Raw genomic sequence first — 15,553 nt, 5'->3', positions numbered from 1 at the left:
GAGTTTTCTGAAACAGAAAAAAGTGAAAAAGGGTTAACAGTTTCCTTTCCCCTACCAAGTAATCCCACACAAGGCAATGTCAGCCTACGGGCCTGACTAATCCTGAGTGCAATTACTAATTGCTGTCAGCCCAACGGGAGCTGGCAGCCCCCAAGATTTCCCTTTCTCTGGGTGTCATTAACAGCAGCGACATACGGCTGCGCCTCTGCCCCGGCCAGCTGGCTGCTGGGGGAGCCCATGGCTTGAGCTCTGCAAACACCAAAGTCCAAGATTAACTCCAACATCGCACCGCTGGCAGGAAGAGGCATTTACAAACCTGGGTTCTCAGTGCTTAAAAGCTGTCAGGTTTTTTTCTGAGCGCAGCACGAAGGTGCACTTTTAAGAGCATCTTTAACACCAGACACATGGAGAGGCACACTAAAGCACAGGAAGCTCTGGAGATGGAGCTTGAAACAAAGCTCACAGTGGTTGCACTATAAATTATTACTATGTAGCTTTCTTCTTCTTCTTTTTTTTTTTTTTTTTTTTTTTCTTTCTTTCTTTTTTTTTTTTTTTTTTTCTTTTCTTTTCCTTTTATACTTAGAGGTAGAAGGGCAGGGCAGTTGTTTGCAACCCAGATTGCGTGATTCTTCTGAACTGCTTTTGCATCCTCTTACTTGAATCAAAATATTAGGTCAAGATTTCAGATACAGGTCTAAGAGCTGCCAGAGTCACTTACTGCTGTGTGCTTTTAGGAGATATAAAAATCCTTTAACTCTGCTACTGCATACATGTTACTTTTTTTTTCTGTTATAGTTACATGATGATTCCAAAATCCTGCATTGCTTCTCTCTGCCTCATTTGTCTATCTAAGCTGATTAATTGTTATTGGAGTATCTTTTTTTTTTTTTTTTTTTTTTTTCCTTTTTCCCATCTATTTATTTATTTATTTATTTGTAGGCTTCATGCCTACTGGGTACTGCAGAGTCTTGGCACGCTCCCTTCAGGTAAGATTTTCAGAATTTAACCTCACAGGCATTTCAGACCTTATTCAAATAAGGTTTTTTTGAATAGACCCTATTCAAATGGGTTGAAAGGGACCTCAAAGCCCTCCCACTGCCACCCCCTGCCATGGGCAGGGACACCTCTCAGCAACCCAGGCTACCCAAAGCCCCATCCAGCCTGGCCTTGGGCACTGCCAGGGATGGGGCAGCCACAGCTCCTCTGGGCAGTTTCACCACCCTCAAAGTAAAAATTTCTTAATATCTAACCTATGCCTACACTAAGACAACCAGAGCAAGAAGAGCACTTTTCTGGAAATTATGTTTTTTCTTTTTTCTTGTACAAAAGATGTGCTGAGTCCAACCAACATCATTTTCTTCCGTATATTTCCATGTGACTCCCCTGCTGCATGTCTAGGAGTGCCTGCGGCTTTGTGTGCTTTGTTTTAGCCAATGTTAAAAGAACTGCTGAAAGCTGCTGAAATTACTGTTCTCAGACATTTCACTCTTGGATTTTATCCTGCAGTTAAGGTGAGCAATGAATCCCTGGGACAGACTTTGGGATCTACCTGAACCCGGAGCAACACAAGGCTCACAGGTCCAGAAGCACAAAACATGAAACATCACCACAGCTTTTTTCCTGTTCCCCATTTCATCTGAGTAGAAAACATAAATTGACTTCATTTTTTATCTTTATTTATTTATTTATTTATTTTTGTGAAATGATGTACACAAGCTGCTTTATTTGACACCCTGGCGAGGGCTGGGGACCCTCAGTCCAAGGGCTGATAACTCATTTTCATTCCTGAAGCTAAAGCCAAAAGCAGAGCAAGGCTCAGGCTGAGAACAAAAGGAAATTTCAAACTTGTTGGTGTTTGCAGAGCAGCACTGAGCTCCCTCCAGGCTGCTCCAGCAAGGTCCTCAGATGACACACAAAGATTTAATGAAACTGTTTTTGTGTTAGCATGGAGTCACTGTGATGACACCAGGCAGGGGTGGTGAGAGGGGTCACACAATGCAGTCAAAATCTGACTCTGCTCCTCTCCTCCTGGTTTCCCTTCCAGAGATGAATAAAGGCTGAGTCAAAGCTGGATCACAGTGAGCAGGAATTGCAGTAAAATTGCAAAAAAAAAAAAAAAAAAAAAAAAAAGTCACTCAACAAATTAGAAGTACAACAAAAAAAAGGCATTATGTATTGGAGTTAGAAAAGGTGGATCAATAGGGCCAGGGACATGCTGTGCTGGTGACGTGGGGTGGCTCTGTGGCTGTGCTGGGTGTTGTAGGAGATGGAAAGGGGCAGGAGGGAGCAGAAACGTGTGTGAGCACAGCAGTGATGCCAGGCAGGGTGAGCAGCAGTGTCTGAAGCACTAAAGCGCTTCATTAGGAATGAGTGGTTGGGCACTGCTGGGGAAGGGGAGACAAATTCCAGAGCTGAAACACAACCAGAGGGGGAGAAGTGGGTGTCATTCTGGGGGTGCATTCAGGCTGTGAATGAGCCGCTCTTCTCTCATCCCATGGAGAAGGGTCACTGTCACACTTTGGTGGGCAGGGGAGCGATCTGTTGTGCATCCAGCTGGAGATCCCCACTCCATCCTATCTGGAGAGCTCCCCTGCATATTACTTGGAGTTCTTCCCTGTATCCCAGCTGGAAATCCCCCCTGCACCCTACCTGGAGATCCCCCTGCATCCAGATGGAGATCCCCTTTATCCTACCTGGACTTCCCCTCTACATCCTACCTGGAGATCCCCCTTTATCCTTCCTGGAATTCCCCCTGCATCCCACCTGCAGCTCCCCCTCGCATCCCAGCTGGGGGTATCCCACCTCCGTGGGGTACCCGAGCAATACAAGGACCCAAGGAGCAGGGAGCTGGGTGCCAGCTCTCCCCCGGCACACGGGGGTAGGAGCAGAGCAGCTGAAAGCAGGACCGAGGAGGATTTCCCCCATGCAGTGCCGCTCCCCCCCAGACCCTTTTGGGGCCGGGGAAGGTGCAACGGGGGTGGATGCAAGCACCCAGCTCCTGGGCTGGCTAACCTCGGCAGCATGCGCCTGCGCTGGCTGCCTGGTTGGCTGCTCGCCTGCCTTCCTCCTCCTCCTCCTCCTCCTCCTCCTCCTCCGGGCCCCTCCTCCGGGCTCTGGCGGTGCCTCCAGCCGGCAGCCGGCGGGGCCGCTGTCACCCGTGCCAGCGCCGTGCCCCCTTTTTTCCCCCACCTCTTCCCAGGGGTTATGCCCCGCTGCAGGGGGGGCTCAGGGTCAGGGCCAGCCCCTCCCGGAGGCAGGGGCAGGCAGGAGGTGTCCGGCAGGGAGCGGGGACGGTGACCTCCCCCCTCCAGCCCCCGAAGGATGCGGAGCCGAAGGATGCGGAGGCTCGGAGCGGAGCGGGGCTGCGGGGGCACCGCCTGGCTGTGCTGCTGGCTGCTGGGCTGCCAGGCTGCCGCCCTGCAGCTGCCGCCTTGCCAAGAGGTGAGATTTGGGATTATTATTATTATTTTTTATTTTTTTTTTCCTCCCCCTCGAAGGGTTTCGCCCATAGATAAGGCGGCACCCGGGGGCTGGGAGTGGGGATGGGGATGGCTGTGCCCCCGCCGGGGCTGCCCTTTGGGATGATAAGAGGAGATGGGACCCCTCTCCGAGCAGCTGAGCCCCCCCCCTTTGGGGCTGCCCCTTTGCAGCTGCCCCTTTGCCTGCCGGTTCGAACCCCCAAATCCTTGCTGCTCCCTCCCGTGCGTGGAAATAGCCGACCCCCCCCCCCCCCAACGCCCCCACCCCAAACCAAAAGGACTCGATTGGCACTTGCTGCTTTTCTAAATATTGCCCTGAATCGGTGCAAAAAGGGATGGGTGTGGGGGTCAAGCTGTCCCACGCCCCCCCAATGTGTCACTCGGGGGTGTCCTAAGCTGAGCCATGAGTGTGATAAGGGCAGAGAAACTTTCTGCCTCTCTTCTGCTGTAAAAACTCGACCCAGGAGGGACACAGCCGTGGGGCTGATGCTGTGGGACTGGGGTGCCCAGCCCAGGATGAGCCTCCATGGAGGGGACTGAGGCTGCCCCTATCTGCTCCAGGGTTTACGTCCTTATCCCTACAGGCAGGGAGAGTCTCTCTCCTGCTTTTCAAGAGCAACCGAGTCCTTCCCGTGCTTTAAATCTGGGTGTGGGGGCTGTGTACCACCTCCCCAAACTGCGCTCGGTGGCTGTAGAGAAGCAGAAACCTGTGAGGTTGTTGGCAGTGATTGGTCCCCTTCTTATACCTCTCTGGGGATGTTCACGGAGCTTTCTAACCCACTGGGGCTGCGGTGTTTAGCAAGAAATATCTGTGTATCCCTAGATAGATGGAATGGTGGGCAGAGGGTCCTGTTCCATGCTTGGGGGCTATTGTGCCCTAGGACCTCAGCTGGAGGTGCAGAAGCCCCTGTGTCCTCCCTATGGGGAGAGAAGGCATCCCCAGCTCTGGGAATATTCCCCCTTTGGCTCTCAGATGTTTACTTTTTGCCTTCCAAGCCACAGACCCTCACTGGGAGAGCTCAGGGTTGGGTTAGTGTGGGAAGTCTCGCAGTATGGGGAAGTGTGGGATGCCTGAATTGGTGGCTGTTAGGGGCGTGTTTCTGCTAAATGTTGGCCATCCTGAAAGAAGGGGGGTCACGGAGCCACCTGCGTTATATCACCTGCCTGCCTTCGCAGCTGGTGAAGGAAAACAGGCCCCGTGAGGGCTGCTCTCATCCTAATGTCTTTGCTCGGAGACTGAACCTCTGCAGATGGTTAAAGGTGACAGCTCAGTCTCAGCAGGGGTACCCCAGGGGTGCAGCTGGTATTTTGAGATTTGCAATTTCTCTGCTGGGAACCAATTTCTGTGCACCTTCGGATCTGGACCTGAGAGCTTTCCCCTCCTTTTCAGAAGGATGGACAATATTGTTTTGCCTTAAATTTTCACTTAGGTACCCTCTGAGGCAGAGACTTCCCTCGCTCATGTGGTGAAAGAGTTGTATGTAAACTTGTGTGTGTATGCACCCGTGCAATCTTATATCCCAGGGAATATAATTGCAAACATGTCTGGATTGATTAAAAAAAAAATAAAATAAATAAAAACAGCTTGCAAAGAACCAGGCTGGCAGAGCAGCTGATTTGCAAAAGGGACGAGCAGAGCTGGTGGCTCATGTAAAACATGGCTAATGCCTGGCTGTCATGTGTCGGTCTCAAAACTTTTTGTTGTAACTCGGCCTTGTTTGAGCGATCTGGGTGTATTGCCTTTAAAATCACAGCTTCTCCTGCTGTGATTGACTCTGGGCTGAGCAGATTCACAGTGAAAAAGCACTGCCTGTAACATTATTACAGCCCTTTGAAGACTCAGGGAAGGTCTTATTGGCTTGTACCCAAAAGGCATGAGAAGCACAGGGCTTAATGCTCTGGCAGATAGTTCACTGTGAATCTATAGGGGATCTTGCCTTTAGCTGCACTCTTTTTTCCACCCCCTTCTTTGACAGCTTGTTTTTCTTTCTCCTCTCTGCTATGAGAAATACGCCTGTCTGCCAGTCTGTGAGGTTTCCACGCTGGTGCAGCATTTGCAGCAGTGGGATCTCCGGCTGTGCCTGAGGCTCCACGATGCTCCGATAACACAGATAATAATGATAATAGAGTGTCGCAGTGTCACGTTCCAGAAATCTTTTTGACATTGCTTTCTTTCGTCGGGGCCAGAAGTAGTTCGGCATGCTGCATTTGGGAAGGGTACGTCTGTGCTGCACACCAAATGTGCGAGCAGCGAGAATGGATGTTCCCGTGGGTGGTTTTCATGGAGCACATTGATGTAGCCACGAGCTTCTGGCATACCAGTGTTCATCCCTGGTGGTGATGCCCATTTGTATGTACCCCGAGCTCTGTGGTGCTGGCAGCTCATCCGAAGGTGGGCTGGGTGCGACCCCAAGAGCTGGAGGCAGACTGGGCTTGGGTGGTTGGGGTCCCTGTGGGGTGCAGGAGCTGGGAAGCCTGACCCACTGCTGCATCTCATGCTTCTGGCTAGCTGGTGACTCGATTAGGATGAGAATAACCGCTTGGTGAATTCCTTCTGCTTGTGCCAGCGATGAATGGGATACTGATGGAAACGTTTCACGTGTTGCATAAATTCTGACTTCGCGGGGAGTTGATGACACCCGTGTTTGTCACTGGCATTGAGTACGTGTTTAGCTGTTATTATGGGAATGATGAGATACTCGTGCCCATCCCCCTGCCACCGCAGGGTGCGTTTTTATTATGCCTCGTGTTCTGCTGCCTTCCTGATGCTCTCTCTAAATTTTCAAATTGAATGAGTCTTCGTTGGCTGCCCCTTAGAGGCTCTCCCAGATCTGAATGCATTTTTCTTTTAGGACATTTTGGCTGATGCTCAGCCTAAATGGATCATTTCTTCATTTAATCATTCCTTTCCCTCTGTTGTTTTTGTAAAAAAAAATGACTCTTCTACTTCCCATTCAGCCAAATTGTTTGCAAAGAGAGATAAGAAGTATCTGAGCTGCTAGACAAAATGTTTTCTCTCATATACCCTCTTTGCCTCTCAGTCAGTGTGCAGGGCGAGAGCAAATGCACATAATAATTTTGATGAATGTCTGACTGTGATGCTGCTATATTGGATAGTTTACCTGCCTCCTATAATGGCAGGCAAACCAGGTACAGAATTATAAAATGAATGAGTAGAAAAGGTAATGCTAAATGCCTTCTATATGACAGAGTATTTTTGTACTAGTCTGCTGGGATATTTCTGGAGAAGATAGAAGCAATAGAAATAATTTATTTGGACAATGGAAAAACCTTTCACGAAATCACTTGCAAGACACAGTCAAGGAAATCTAAAGGAGAGAGAAACTGGGTCAGGTGCCGTGGATTAACGATGTTGAAATAACGTCCATTTTCATGATGAGAAAAGGTTAAAAAATGGAATGTACCTAAGTTAAGTAAGAGGTATTTTAAGTATATTAGTATGTTAAATCAAGATAATAGGTACTAAGATAAGCAGTTTGGGAAGCGAGGTGAAACTCTGTCTTTCCATATTAAGGATGGAGAGGAGATATGTGTCAGTCTTGGAAGGATGTTGTGTAACAGAGCTAGATAAAGTCAGCACACCTGTCACCAAAGATATGCTGGCAGGAAAAACAGGAACATCTGCCAGAAGGAATCCAAGTGTCTTAGGCACTGCTCTGTTGTAAGAGAACTGTACCTGCTGTGGAAGAGGGCTGAGGTCATCGTGGGGGGCCCCGCAGGGACAACATCCTATGGGTGATGGTGAAATAGGCTGGATGAGTGATTTTAAAAAGAGAGAGAGAGAGAGAGAGAGAGAAAACATGTAAGAGTGTTCTTGTGCCTTATCATTAGTGCTTGGGAACTGTGAATAATTGTGTTTGTGCTATAATTGGTTAATAAATGTGTGGTGATCAAAGCAGAGGGAGATGGTGCTGAGGTAAGGAAGGAGTAACTCAAAGGAGGGTTAAAAAAAAACACTTGTTAATGCAAGGGGTAGAGAAATCTAAAGAGATAGAAGTCTTTAGGATAAAGTAGAACTAAAAAGGCTCTCTGTTTCTTTGTAAAGCTAGATGTTATTACTGTTAAAAGGATATGTTTTTATTTTCATGTAGCTGTAAACAGCCAATATAATGTCTTTGTTTCTGGGATTTAGTCTCTGCTGGTCTTGAAGTCTCTGAAGGGATTAGCTCATCACTAGACATTTAGGAAGGAGTTTTACTTCCCAGTAGGTTCTGTCACTGTCCCTTCTTATTATCCTTGTCCCTTTCTCTGAAGCATCTGCATTGGCTATTTTGGCAGCAAAGTAGGACCTATCTGTACCAGCTGGTGGGGTGATCTGGTGTTGTATTCCCTGGTTTCTAAACACCCTTAAGAGTCTTAGACTCCTAATTTATGAGCAATTCCTATTCAGCAGAAGAAGCCGTGGGAAGATTCCTAGATAGTTCATATTAATTTTATCACCTCTTCTTATGCAGCCTTGTGTCTTTGAGATGAGAAATGGACAGCTTCCATTTGCCACTGTGATGGAGGGTCATAAAATGAGGAAAGAAAAGCAATAACACTGCTATAAAACTGCTGACAATAAAGTCAATGGAGTGGGAACAGGTGCATAAAAGGTGAGAAGGCGGATACCAAGGCCTAGGTCCCCAGCAGAAAGCATCACCGCCATAGCACATAGGCAGACCGAGGTGGGAGGTGGGGGAAGCACAGGAGAAACCAGCATTGTGTCTGAATTTGAAACCTGAGATGGTAGTTTGAAAAATGGAAAGTGAGCCGTGGTCATAAAGACTTGAAAATAAGAAAATTAGCTGCAATAGAAGATGCAATAACAGGCCATAAACTCAAAAGACTAGTAGACATTAAACCAAGAAAAGATTGCACTACTTCCTCCATCAAACTCTACTTGATCATTCAGGATGAGTATTTATCGTCTGTAAAGAAGCCTGAGATTTTATCTCTTCTTTTTTCCTCTTCTTTTCTCTTCTTCTTTTCTCTTCCCTCTTCCTCTTCCCTCTTCCCTCTTCTTCTTTTCTCTTCTTCTTCCCTCTTCTCCCTTTGTTCCTCCAAACTTTTGTAGCTTTAGAGATGGCGAGTGGGGACGCAAGCACTGCTGGTATTCCTGACACATCCATGCACAGTGTCGTGTTGGGTCTCCTGGGTGCTGGGAGGGGTGTGTGCAGTGATTTGGGTTATCTGTTGATTTGGGCAGTTGCCCTCCCCACCTGGGCCACATTTTCCACCGGGCATCAGCTGGAAAAGCCTTGGCCATAGTGTGCATTCATTTATGCTGGCTGAGGACCTGGATCAGAAATATTGGATCTGCTGGAAGGATTTCCATTATCAGAAATACTGGACCTGCCCTCGCCTCTGTATCTGACCCCGTGCTCATCTAAGCCATTGACAGGGCTTCCACTGACTGTAACAACCATGGGGTAAAGCCAGAGGTTATCACATCAAGACCTGAAGGGCTCGCTCTGTGGACAATGGGAAGATGAAATTAGAGCAGGCTTTCCCAGTGTCAAGGGAACGCTACACATGCATATGCTATACATATGCATAAGTCACTATCAACACCTGTTGGAGGAAGCAGTGAGCCCAAGTTAAGCAGAAAAAGCATAAAGTGGAGAATAGATCAGGAGCAGTAAGAAGAAAGGCAGCCTTGAACCCCACATGCTTGAGGTAAGAAACAGTGTTCGAGGGGTGTCAGGGAACAGGTCCCATACATCTCCCAGAGGTTGTCATGGTTTTTCCAGGGGCTGCTACTGCAAAGGTGCTGTGCTGACATCCAGTATGGCCATGTATTTCCTGACTCTTCTGTCTGCCTGGAAGAAAGTATCCCTCCCACTCCCCATTGGTAGCATTTTAGGTATTATTCTTGGCCTGAAAATCTGTTTAGGTTTTGATTGTTGGTAATAAAACCCTTTTTGGTTTTCAGTCTTTTGAAAGTGAAAATCTCTATAAAGAAGAGGAATGCTCAAAAACCCTTTTCTCGACAACCTCTTTTTTTTTTTTTTTAGTTTATTTTTTTTTTATTTTTTAAATGAAAATACTTTCAATTTACAAATCATCAACCAAATCTAATAATGACCTTGTTTCAAAAGCTTCATGATGCTCAGTTTTATAAATAGTGCCAGACAGTAATCTCTGTATGCTTGGGACAAGGGCTCACAGCCAATTTAAGGTGATTGAAGATGACGAGTGCAGCTGAGCTGCTGGCTCCCCTGTGCTGGTGCTGGTGACCCCAGCAATGAGTCGGAGCAAATGCTGATTCGGCTGAAAATGAAACTGCCAAAAAATAAAAATAAAAAAAAAGGAGGTGGGAGGGAAAAAGATGAGTTTTTAGCTGGGTGAAATGCAGGGATGACTCAGTGTTCAGTCCCCAGTGGGCCTTTAGAACTCACCAGGCATAAGGGTGGTCCCCTCTTGTTTTGGCTGTGGAATATAAAACTGTGGTCAGATAGAGCTAGTCTGGATTTACACTGAGAGCATGGCAAGGAGACTATTTTCTGGTGGAGGAAGAAGAAGAAAATGAGATATTGGTGTAGAAGAACTGGATTGATGTCCTCTGTTGTGGAGCTGTGATTTCTGCCTTCAGAGATGCAAGGAGAAGGATATTTGTTGACTATGAGGCATGCTTTCAATGAAAAAAACAATTATTTCAAATGTTGGGCTGTTCCCAACTAGAAGATTTCTCTGACAAATTATTTTTTTTTTACTGCTACAAAGAGAAGGCAAATCACTCGGCCACTTGGTATAGCACTAAACTCTCGTCTGTTAGTATTTTATGGTCATGGAGTATGGCACACAACAGAAATGGCTTATGGTGATATTTGAAGATATTTGGAAAGTGCCTACAAAAAATAAAATAAATGATAGGAACTTCATTATTTGGTGGTGAAAATGCTGTGAAACTCAGCATTTTTTATTTGTTTAGATTTCCTTCCATCTTAGAGGTGCAGATATTTTCCAGGGATGATCTACAGGATCAGGGTGTTTGGAACTAGGTAAAAGTCTACATCCATCCTTCTCCCATCAGGAGAAGAGATTCTCGTAAGCAGAGGGAGCCAATCCATGACACTGGACAGATCCCTGGCTTTCTTCTAGTTACCAGGGTAGGCACAGCCAAAACATCTGGTTTCTATTCAGTAATTGCCATTGTGGGTTACTAACGCTAATCTTATAATCCAATTTGATGAAAAAAAGAACCTGTTTTGGGGAAAAGATGAACTTTTCCTCTGAGTTTGGAACTATCCAGAGCTTGCTTAGAGATATTTTTATTGTAGCAAATAAAGTCAGGAAATTGAAATATGTTGGATAACCAAGCTAAAGAAAGAAGCAACAGGGAGTGCAAAACCTTAAGGTGCCATTAACATAACTGCTGCTGGGTTGATTAAGTACAATAGATGTTTAATAGTAGAGGAATCAGTGTGTACAGTGAATGTATACTCCCAGAAAATGGAAATACTGTGAAGTGGCGACTCCCAGCAGCAAACTCAAGGGTAGAGGTGATTTAGACCTCAGCTGTTGACTCTCAAAGTGTTAATTTCCTGTGGTGCTTCTTGCAGCATATGAAATCCTTCTGGTTTTGTTCTTGCTCTCTGAAGTTTCTCAAAGGAAAATCCTCATATGGACTGGTTGGGTTTAAAAAACATGCAAGGGTAGAGCCGTGCCTGTCGAGAGATGTGCGTCGGAAAAGGATGGCTTATGATTTTTTTCCCAGGCTTTTATATCCATGGCTCCCTCCTGCTGGCAAGTCAACAGTGCTGATCAAATGCTGCTTGTTTCTGGTTGGCTCCTTTTTATCCCCAGCACTGTGGTTCCTTAAAGCAAATGAAGAAGAAGAAAGATTTCCCAAGACAGTTCTTTTGTTTGGTCTTATTTCATCCAATTTAAAAAAGAAATAATCAGACATTTCTTTGAAGGAAAGAAACAGGGACCCTAATCAGCCTCCTTTACAGCAGGATTTATGCTTGCATGAAGGGAATGTGACCTGATGTGCATTTCAGGGATGCTGGGAGGCTGCTCAGTAGAATTGGAGTGGAGAAATGATTCAGCTCTTAGCACTGCACCTTTCTTGGCAAGCATCCATCCTGCAGACCTGCTGATGAGCAGCTTGTCTTGCCTTGTGACTAATGTCAAGTGTCCTGGTTAGTAAGGTAATGGCCGTTTTCCCTAGAGCTGCTCAAATAACACCTGAACCCCGGCCAACTGAAGAGCAGACAGGGTGACTCTGTTGATTAACGGTGTTTTTGGATACTGAATATAGGAGTCACCAGGACTCTGAATTCTCCTTTCTCTTTTGGCTGGAAGCCCAGTGAGCTCTATGTTAGCCTTTGCACGGAAAGAGGCAGGGGGTCTAAAGGTGTTGCTAAATCCTGCACCAAAGCAACGTCCTGTTAGTGTTGAGGGATTCTTATAGGGGTGCACACACCAGGCATCACAAATAATTCAGCCTTCAGCCCTATCTCCTTACTGAAATAGCTGTAATTGATGGTCAGATTCCCATTCACTTTAGCTAAGAAGAGCCATAAAGTGAAAAGGAATCAATTCCTCTCTCCTTTTGTTTTGCAGTATTTTTAACTGCACTTAATGCCAACACTGCTTACATGTTTGCTGGCTTCTCTGAAGAGCCATCTAATTTTTAGTTCCAGCTTTTAAATTTAAAAAGAAAGCTGTTTTGCAGCACTGTCCATTGCGATACTGACCTGCTAATCTCCTGAACTGCTTTAGTAAATGAGGGAAAAGATTTCTGCAAAGCCTCTCTGTGTGCTTATGCAGGAATCATAGTTCTCATTGAGGGGGGAGGGAGGAAGGTAAGTCTGCTCCCACTCAGGATTGCAGAGAGAAGTTGGAAAATGTGAGAAGTTAAATGAACTGGAGCTAAGTTGTATCATGTTTTAAGATACTGTGGCACTTGAATAAATTGCGTGGATTTTATGGGGCATAGGCAATGGTGCTTGACTCAAGGTTTTGGGAGGCTTTATGTGGCTGTTACTGAAAGCACAATTTGGTTAACAAACTTTGCCGTTATTCACCTTCAGTGTTTACCCTGTAGAGTTAAATGGAGACCCAGCGGCACCTCATTAGGAGCCAGACATATGGGAAATAAAAGTAAATTATTTAGGCAATATCCTGCTTTCACAGGCAGCCTCTGTCCTGTTAAATATGGCAGGCCTTGTGTTTGGTTAGCATGTTCTCTAGCATGGTTTTGTCCCATGATAACTGGTGCAGTGGGTGAACGGCATTGTGTCCGACTTTCTCAGCAGTTCTCCAGCACCAGTCCTCATGTCTACCCCAGGACCTGCCACGTACACCGAGATTCATGACACATCAGTGTTTTATTCTACTGGGCTGCAATATCGCCAGCCTGGTATTTCAAGCACTATGACTGGAGAGGAGAACAGTTACATCCTCAAAACACCGGTGCCCCAGGGCCAAATGCTTGTGTGAATGAGTCTCTGTGTGGTCCAATAGACTGTGGAGATATTTCCGACGGTAAAGGTGAGTGGAGGTAATTTTGCCATGGGATCACTGTAATCAAGTCCAGCTTCTTGAGTACCTACCACATTAGAAGGACATGTAGCACCCTCTTAGCTCTTCAGGACAGCAGAAAATCAGTGAGGACAAAAAACTTGCTCTAGTGACCCATACACAGACCAAGCATGTGGTCCTGGGTGTAGCTGAGCACTGGGCAGAACCAGCAGTTCATACCATGAACAGGACTTATTTCACTTTTCACTACAGAAGTTAGGTGTCTAGGCTGACCTAAATGTCTAATTGCCAAAAGTGACAATCACCCTTCAAGGCTAATTTTTCCCATCCTGTAAGGTTGGTGTGATTTTTCTGCTGAATGTGCCCATCTTTTTCTATTGACTACAGAGGGATGTCAAGTAGACACCCAACTTTTTGTTATCTAAAGTAAAATAAAGTGAATCTAGAGCCATCAGTAGAATCAATCTCTGCTGTAACTGAATTACAGTAGCTGTTATACAAGTCCAAGGTTGCTTGCAAACTGCAGGGGCAAGCCAGGATATCACAGTGGCGGAGCTAGGTCTCCACAATGGCCTAATTACACTGAAGAAGGAACTTAAATCTTTGCCTGTGAACGACTGAATTAAAGTGGAAACACAGCAGGAGCACAGCCTTGGTCCTTAGTTCTGGGGAACTATTTGTGAGCAGAGTTTCATTGTTTTGCTTTATGGCAGCTTCCTCCAAAGAGGTGTTATCACACAGCAGTGTCCCTTCCTATCAGAGGAATAATTAACACCAAGTTCCTGCCAATGTAAATTTTTGTTTATGATATATACAGGATTAAAGCTGTAAGCTTGCATGTAATGATCAGATTGTGATTTCTTGGGGCTGTTTGTCAAATGGGCTAGACCTGTATTTGGATTTATTTTCCCCGTGTGAAAAGGAGGGTGTTGAATTTATGATTGCTTACAGAGTGCATGATTACAGGCTGACTGTGTTACCCGGGCAGGAAAACCAGCTACGAATGCATTTCTTAATGTTGTAGACTAGATCATATCTTGCAGGCACAGTCAGTAGCAAGGGACAGCTCAGAAACCGTGCTTGAGCACAACTCTAATCTCTTCCTTGTCCTGCCTTTTCTCCACTCTGGGGGCTGGTGAGTCACTGCTGATTTATTTGACTGATCCGGCCGCAGCGATAACATGTGGTCCTGCCCCTTGAAGAGGATTTAATTGTGCTACAGCCCAAGTTGTGCCTACTGCTGTCACCCCTGCCTCGCATCTCAGCCCCAGCCATGGTCTTGCATGAGAAGGAAGCTTGGAGCTCCAGGCACCATCTGGCTGCTGGAAATGCTAACGAATTTGCATTTATAGCTGCCTTAGCCCTGTGGGTAAGTCTGCTCATCAGAAGAAGTGTGCACTGAGCAGCGCTTGGCTGGACCCCACTACTGAAGTTCAATTTGACTGGGGTTAGCAGCGTGCATACAGGGAAGAAGCTAGGAGCTGAATGCAGCCGATGGCCATGTTAAACCTGAACTGCTTTTTCTCCATTGCTGGCCTAACTCAGGCAGCCTTGGGCGGTTAGCATGTCATGGGTTTTATTTATTAGTTATTCTTCCAGTGGAAACAGACTCTGCGGGCTTGGAGGTAACCCAAGAGGGAAATATAGGATGAGATTTCCTCATAAAAGTACACAGCTATGTATTTTTTCTTGTCAGGCTGTGATTTAAGATCTTGCTTTGTTCAACGAAGGGGGTAATTTCAGACATGTAATGCAGTAAAGCACTCACAAAGGGCATAGTCCTGTTCTGGGACAAGTGGTTGCAAGGCAGGCAGAAGTTCTTGACCTCCCAGACTTGAGCTCCATATGATGCTACAGGTGCCATCAGTCTTGTTTTTGTCTTTTTTTTTTTAATTTTCTGGGAGGCAAAACTGGGATATTCATTAAAACATTCAGTATTCCCAAAGTTCAATATCATAGAATCCCAGAATGGTTTGGGTTGGAAGGGACCTTAAAGCCCACCCAGTGCCACCCCCTGCCATGGGCAGGGACACCTCCCAGCAGCCCAGGCTGCCCAAAGCCCCATCCAGCCTGGCCTTGGGCACTGCCAGGGATGGGGCAGCCACAGCTCCTCTGGGCAGCCTGGGCCAGGGCCTCACCGCCCTCAGAGTGAAGAACTTCTTCCTAATGTCTAATTTAAATCTACCCTCTGTTATTTTAAATCCATTCCACCTTGTCTTAGCCCTACATTCCTTGACACACAGTCCCTCCCTAGCTCTCCTGCAGCCCCTTCAGGCCCTGGCAGCCCACTGGGAGGTCTCCCCAGAGCCTTCTCTTCTCCAGGCTGAACCACCCCAGCTCCCTCAACCTGACTCCTGAGCAGAGGGGCTCCAGCCCCTTCATCATCCTCGTGGCCCTGTTTTTGTCAACTTACTCATCACTGAATATGTCTCTAGCCCTCTTATTTGTAAATTGAGTTCTTCCATTTTCTGAGATTTAAAATTTAATATTTTAGTGAAACAAAAGGTTACTGAAAAGGGTTCTGACAAGAACCTCATGAGGTTCACACAGGCCCACCTCTTGGGCCTGCCCAGGTCCCTCTG

At 46.4% G+C, this 15,553-nt stretch overlaps 1 protein-coding gene across 3 annotated transcripts in view; it reads left to right on the top strand.

Moving 5' to 3' along the window:
- The first annotated feature begins 3,141 nt into the window (after window positions 1-3,141).
- The window catches only part of ELAPOR2 (endosome-lysosome associated apoptosis and autophagy regulator family member 2), a 101,551-nt gene continuing 89,139 nt past the window's right edge, over window positions 3,142-15,553 (top strand). For all 3 annotated transcript variants that reach the window (XM_082762147.1, XM_082762148.1, XM_082762146.1), the window contains exon 1: window positions 3,142-3,441. In XM_082762147.1, the coding sequence (XP_082618273.1) occupies window positions 3,322-3,441 (120 nt within the window). In that variant the 5' untranslated portion in view covers window positions 3,142-3,321. The remainder of the gene's footprint in view (window positions 3,442-15,553) is intronic.

Source organism: Aythya marila (genome assembly GCF_965140915.1).
Source record: "Aythya marila genome assembly, chromosome: 1".
NCBI lineage: Eukaryota > Metazoa > Chordata > Aves > Anseriformes > Anatidae > Aythya > Aythya marila.
Note: the sequence above shows the minus strand (reverse complement) of the source record. Positions and strands in the feature narration are given on the sequence as shown.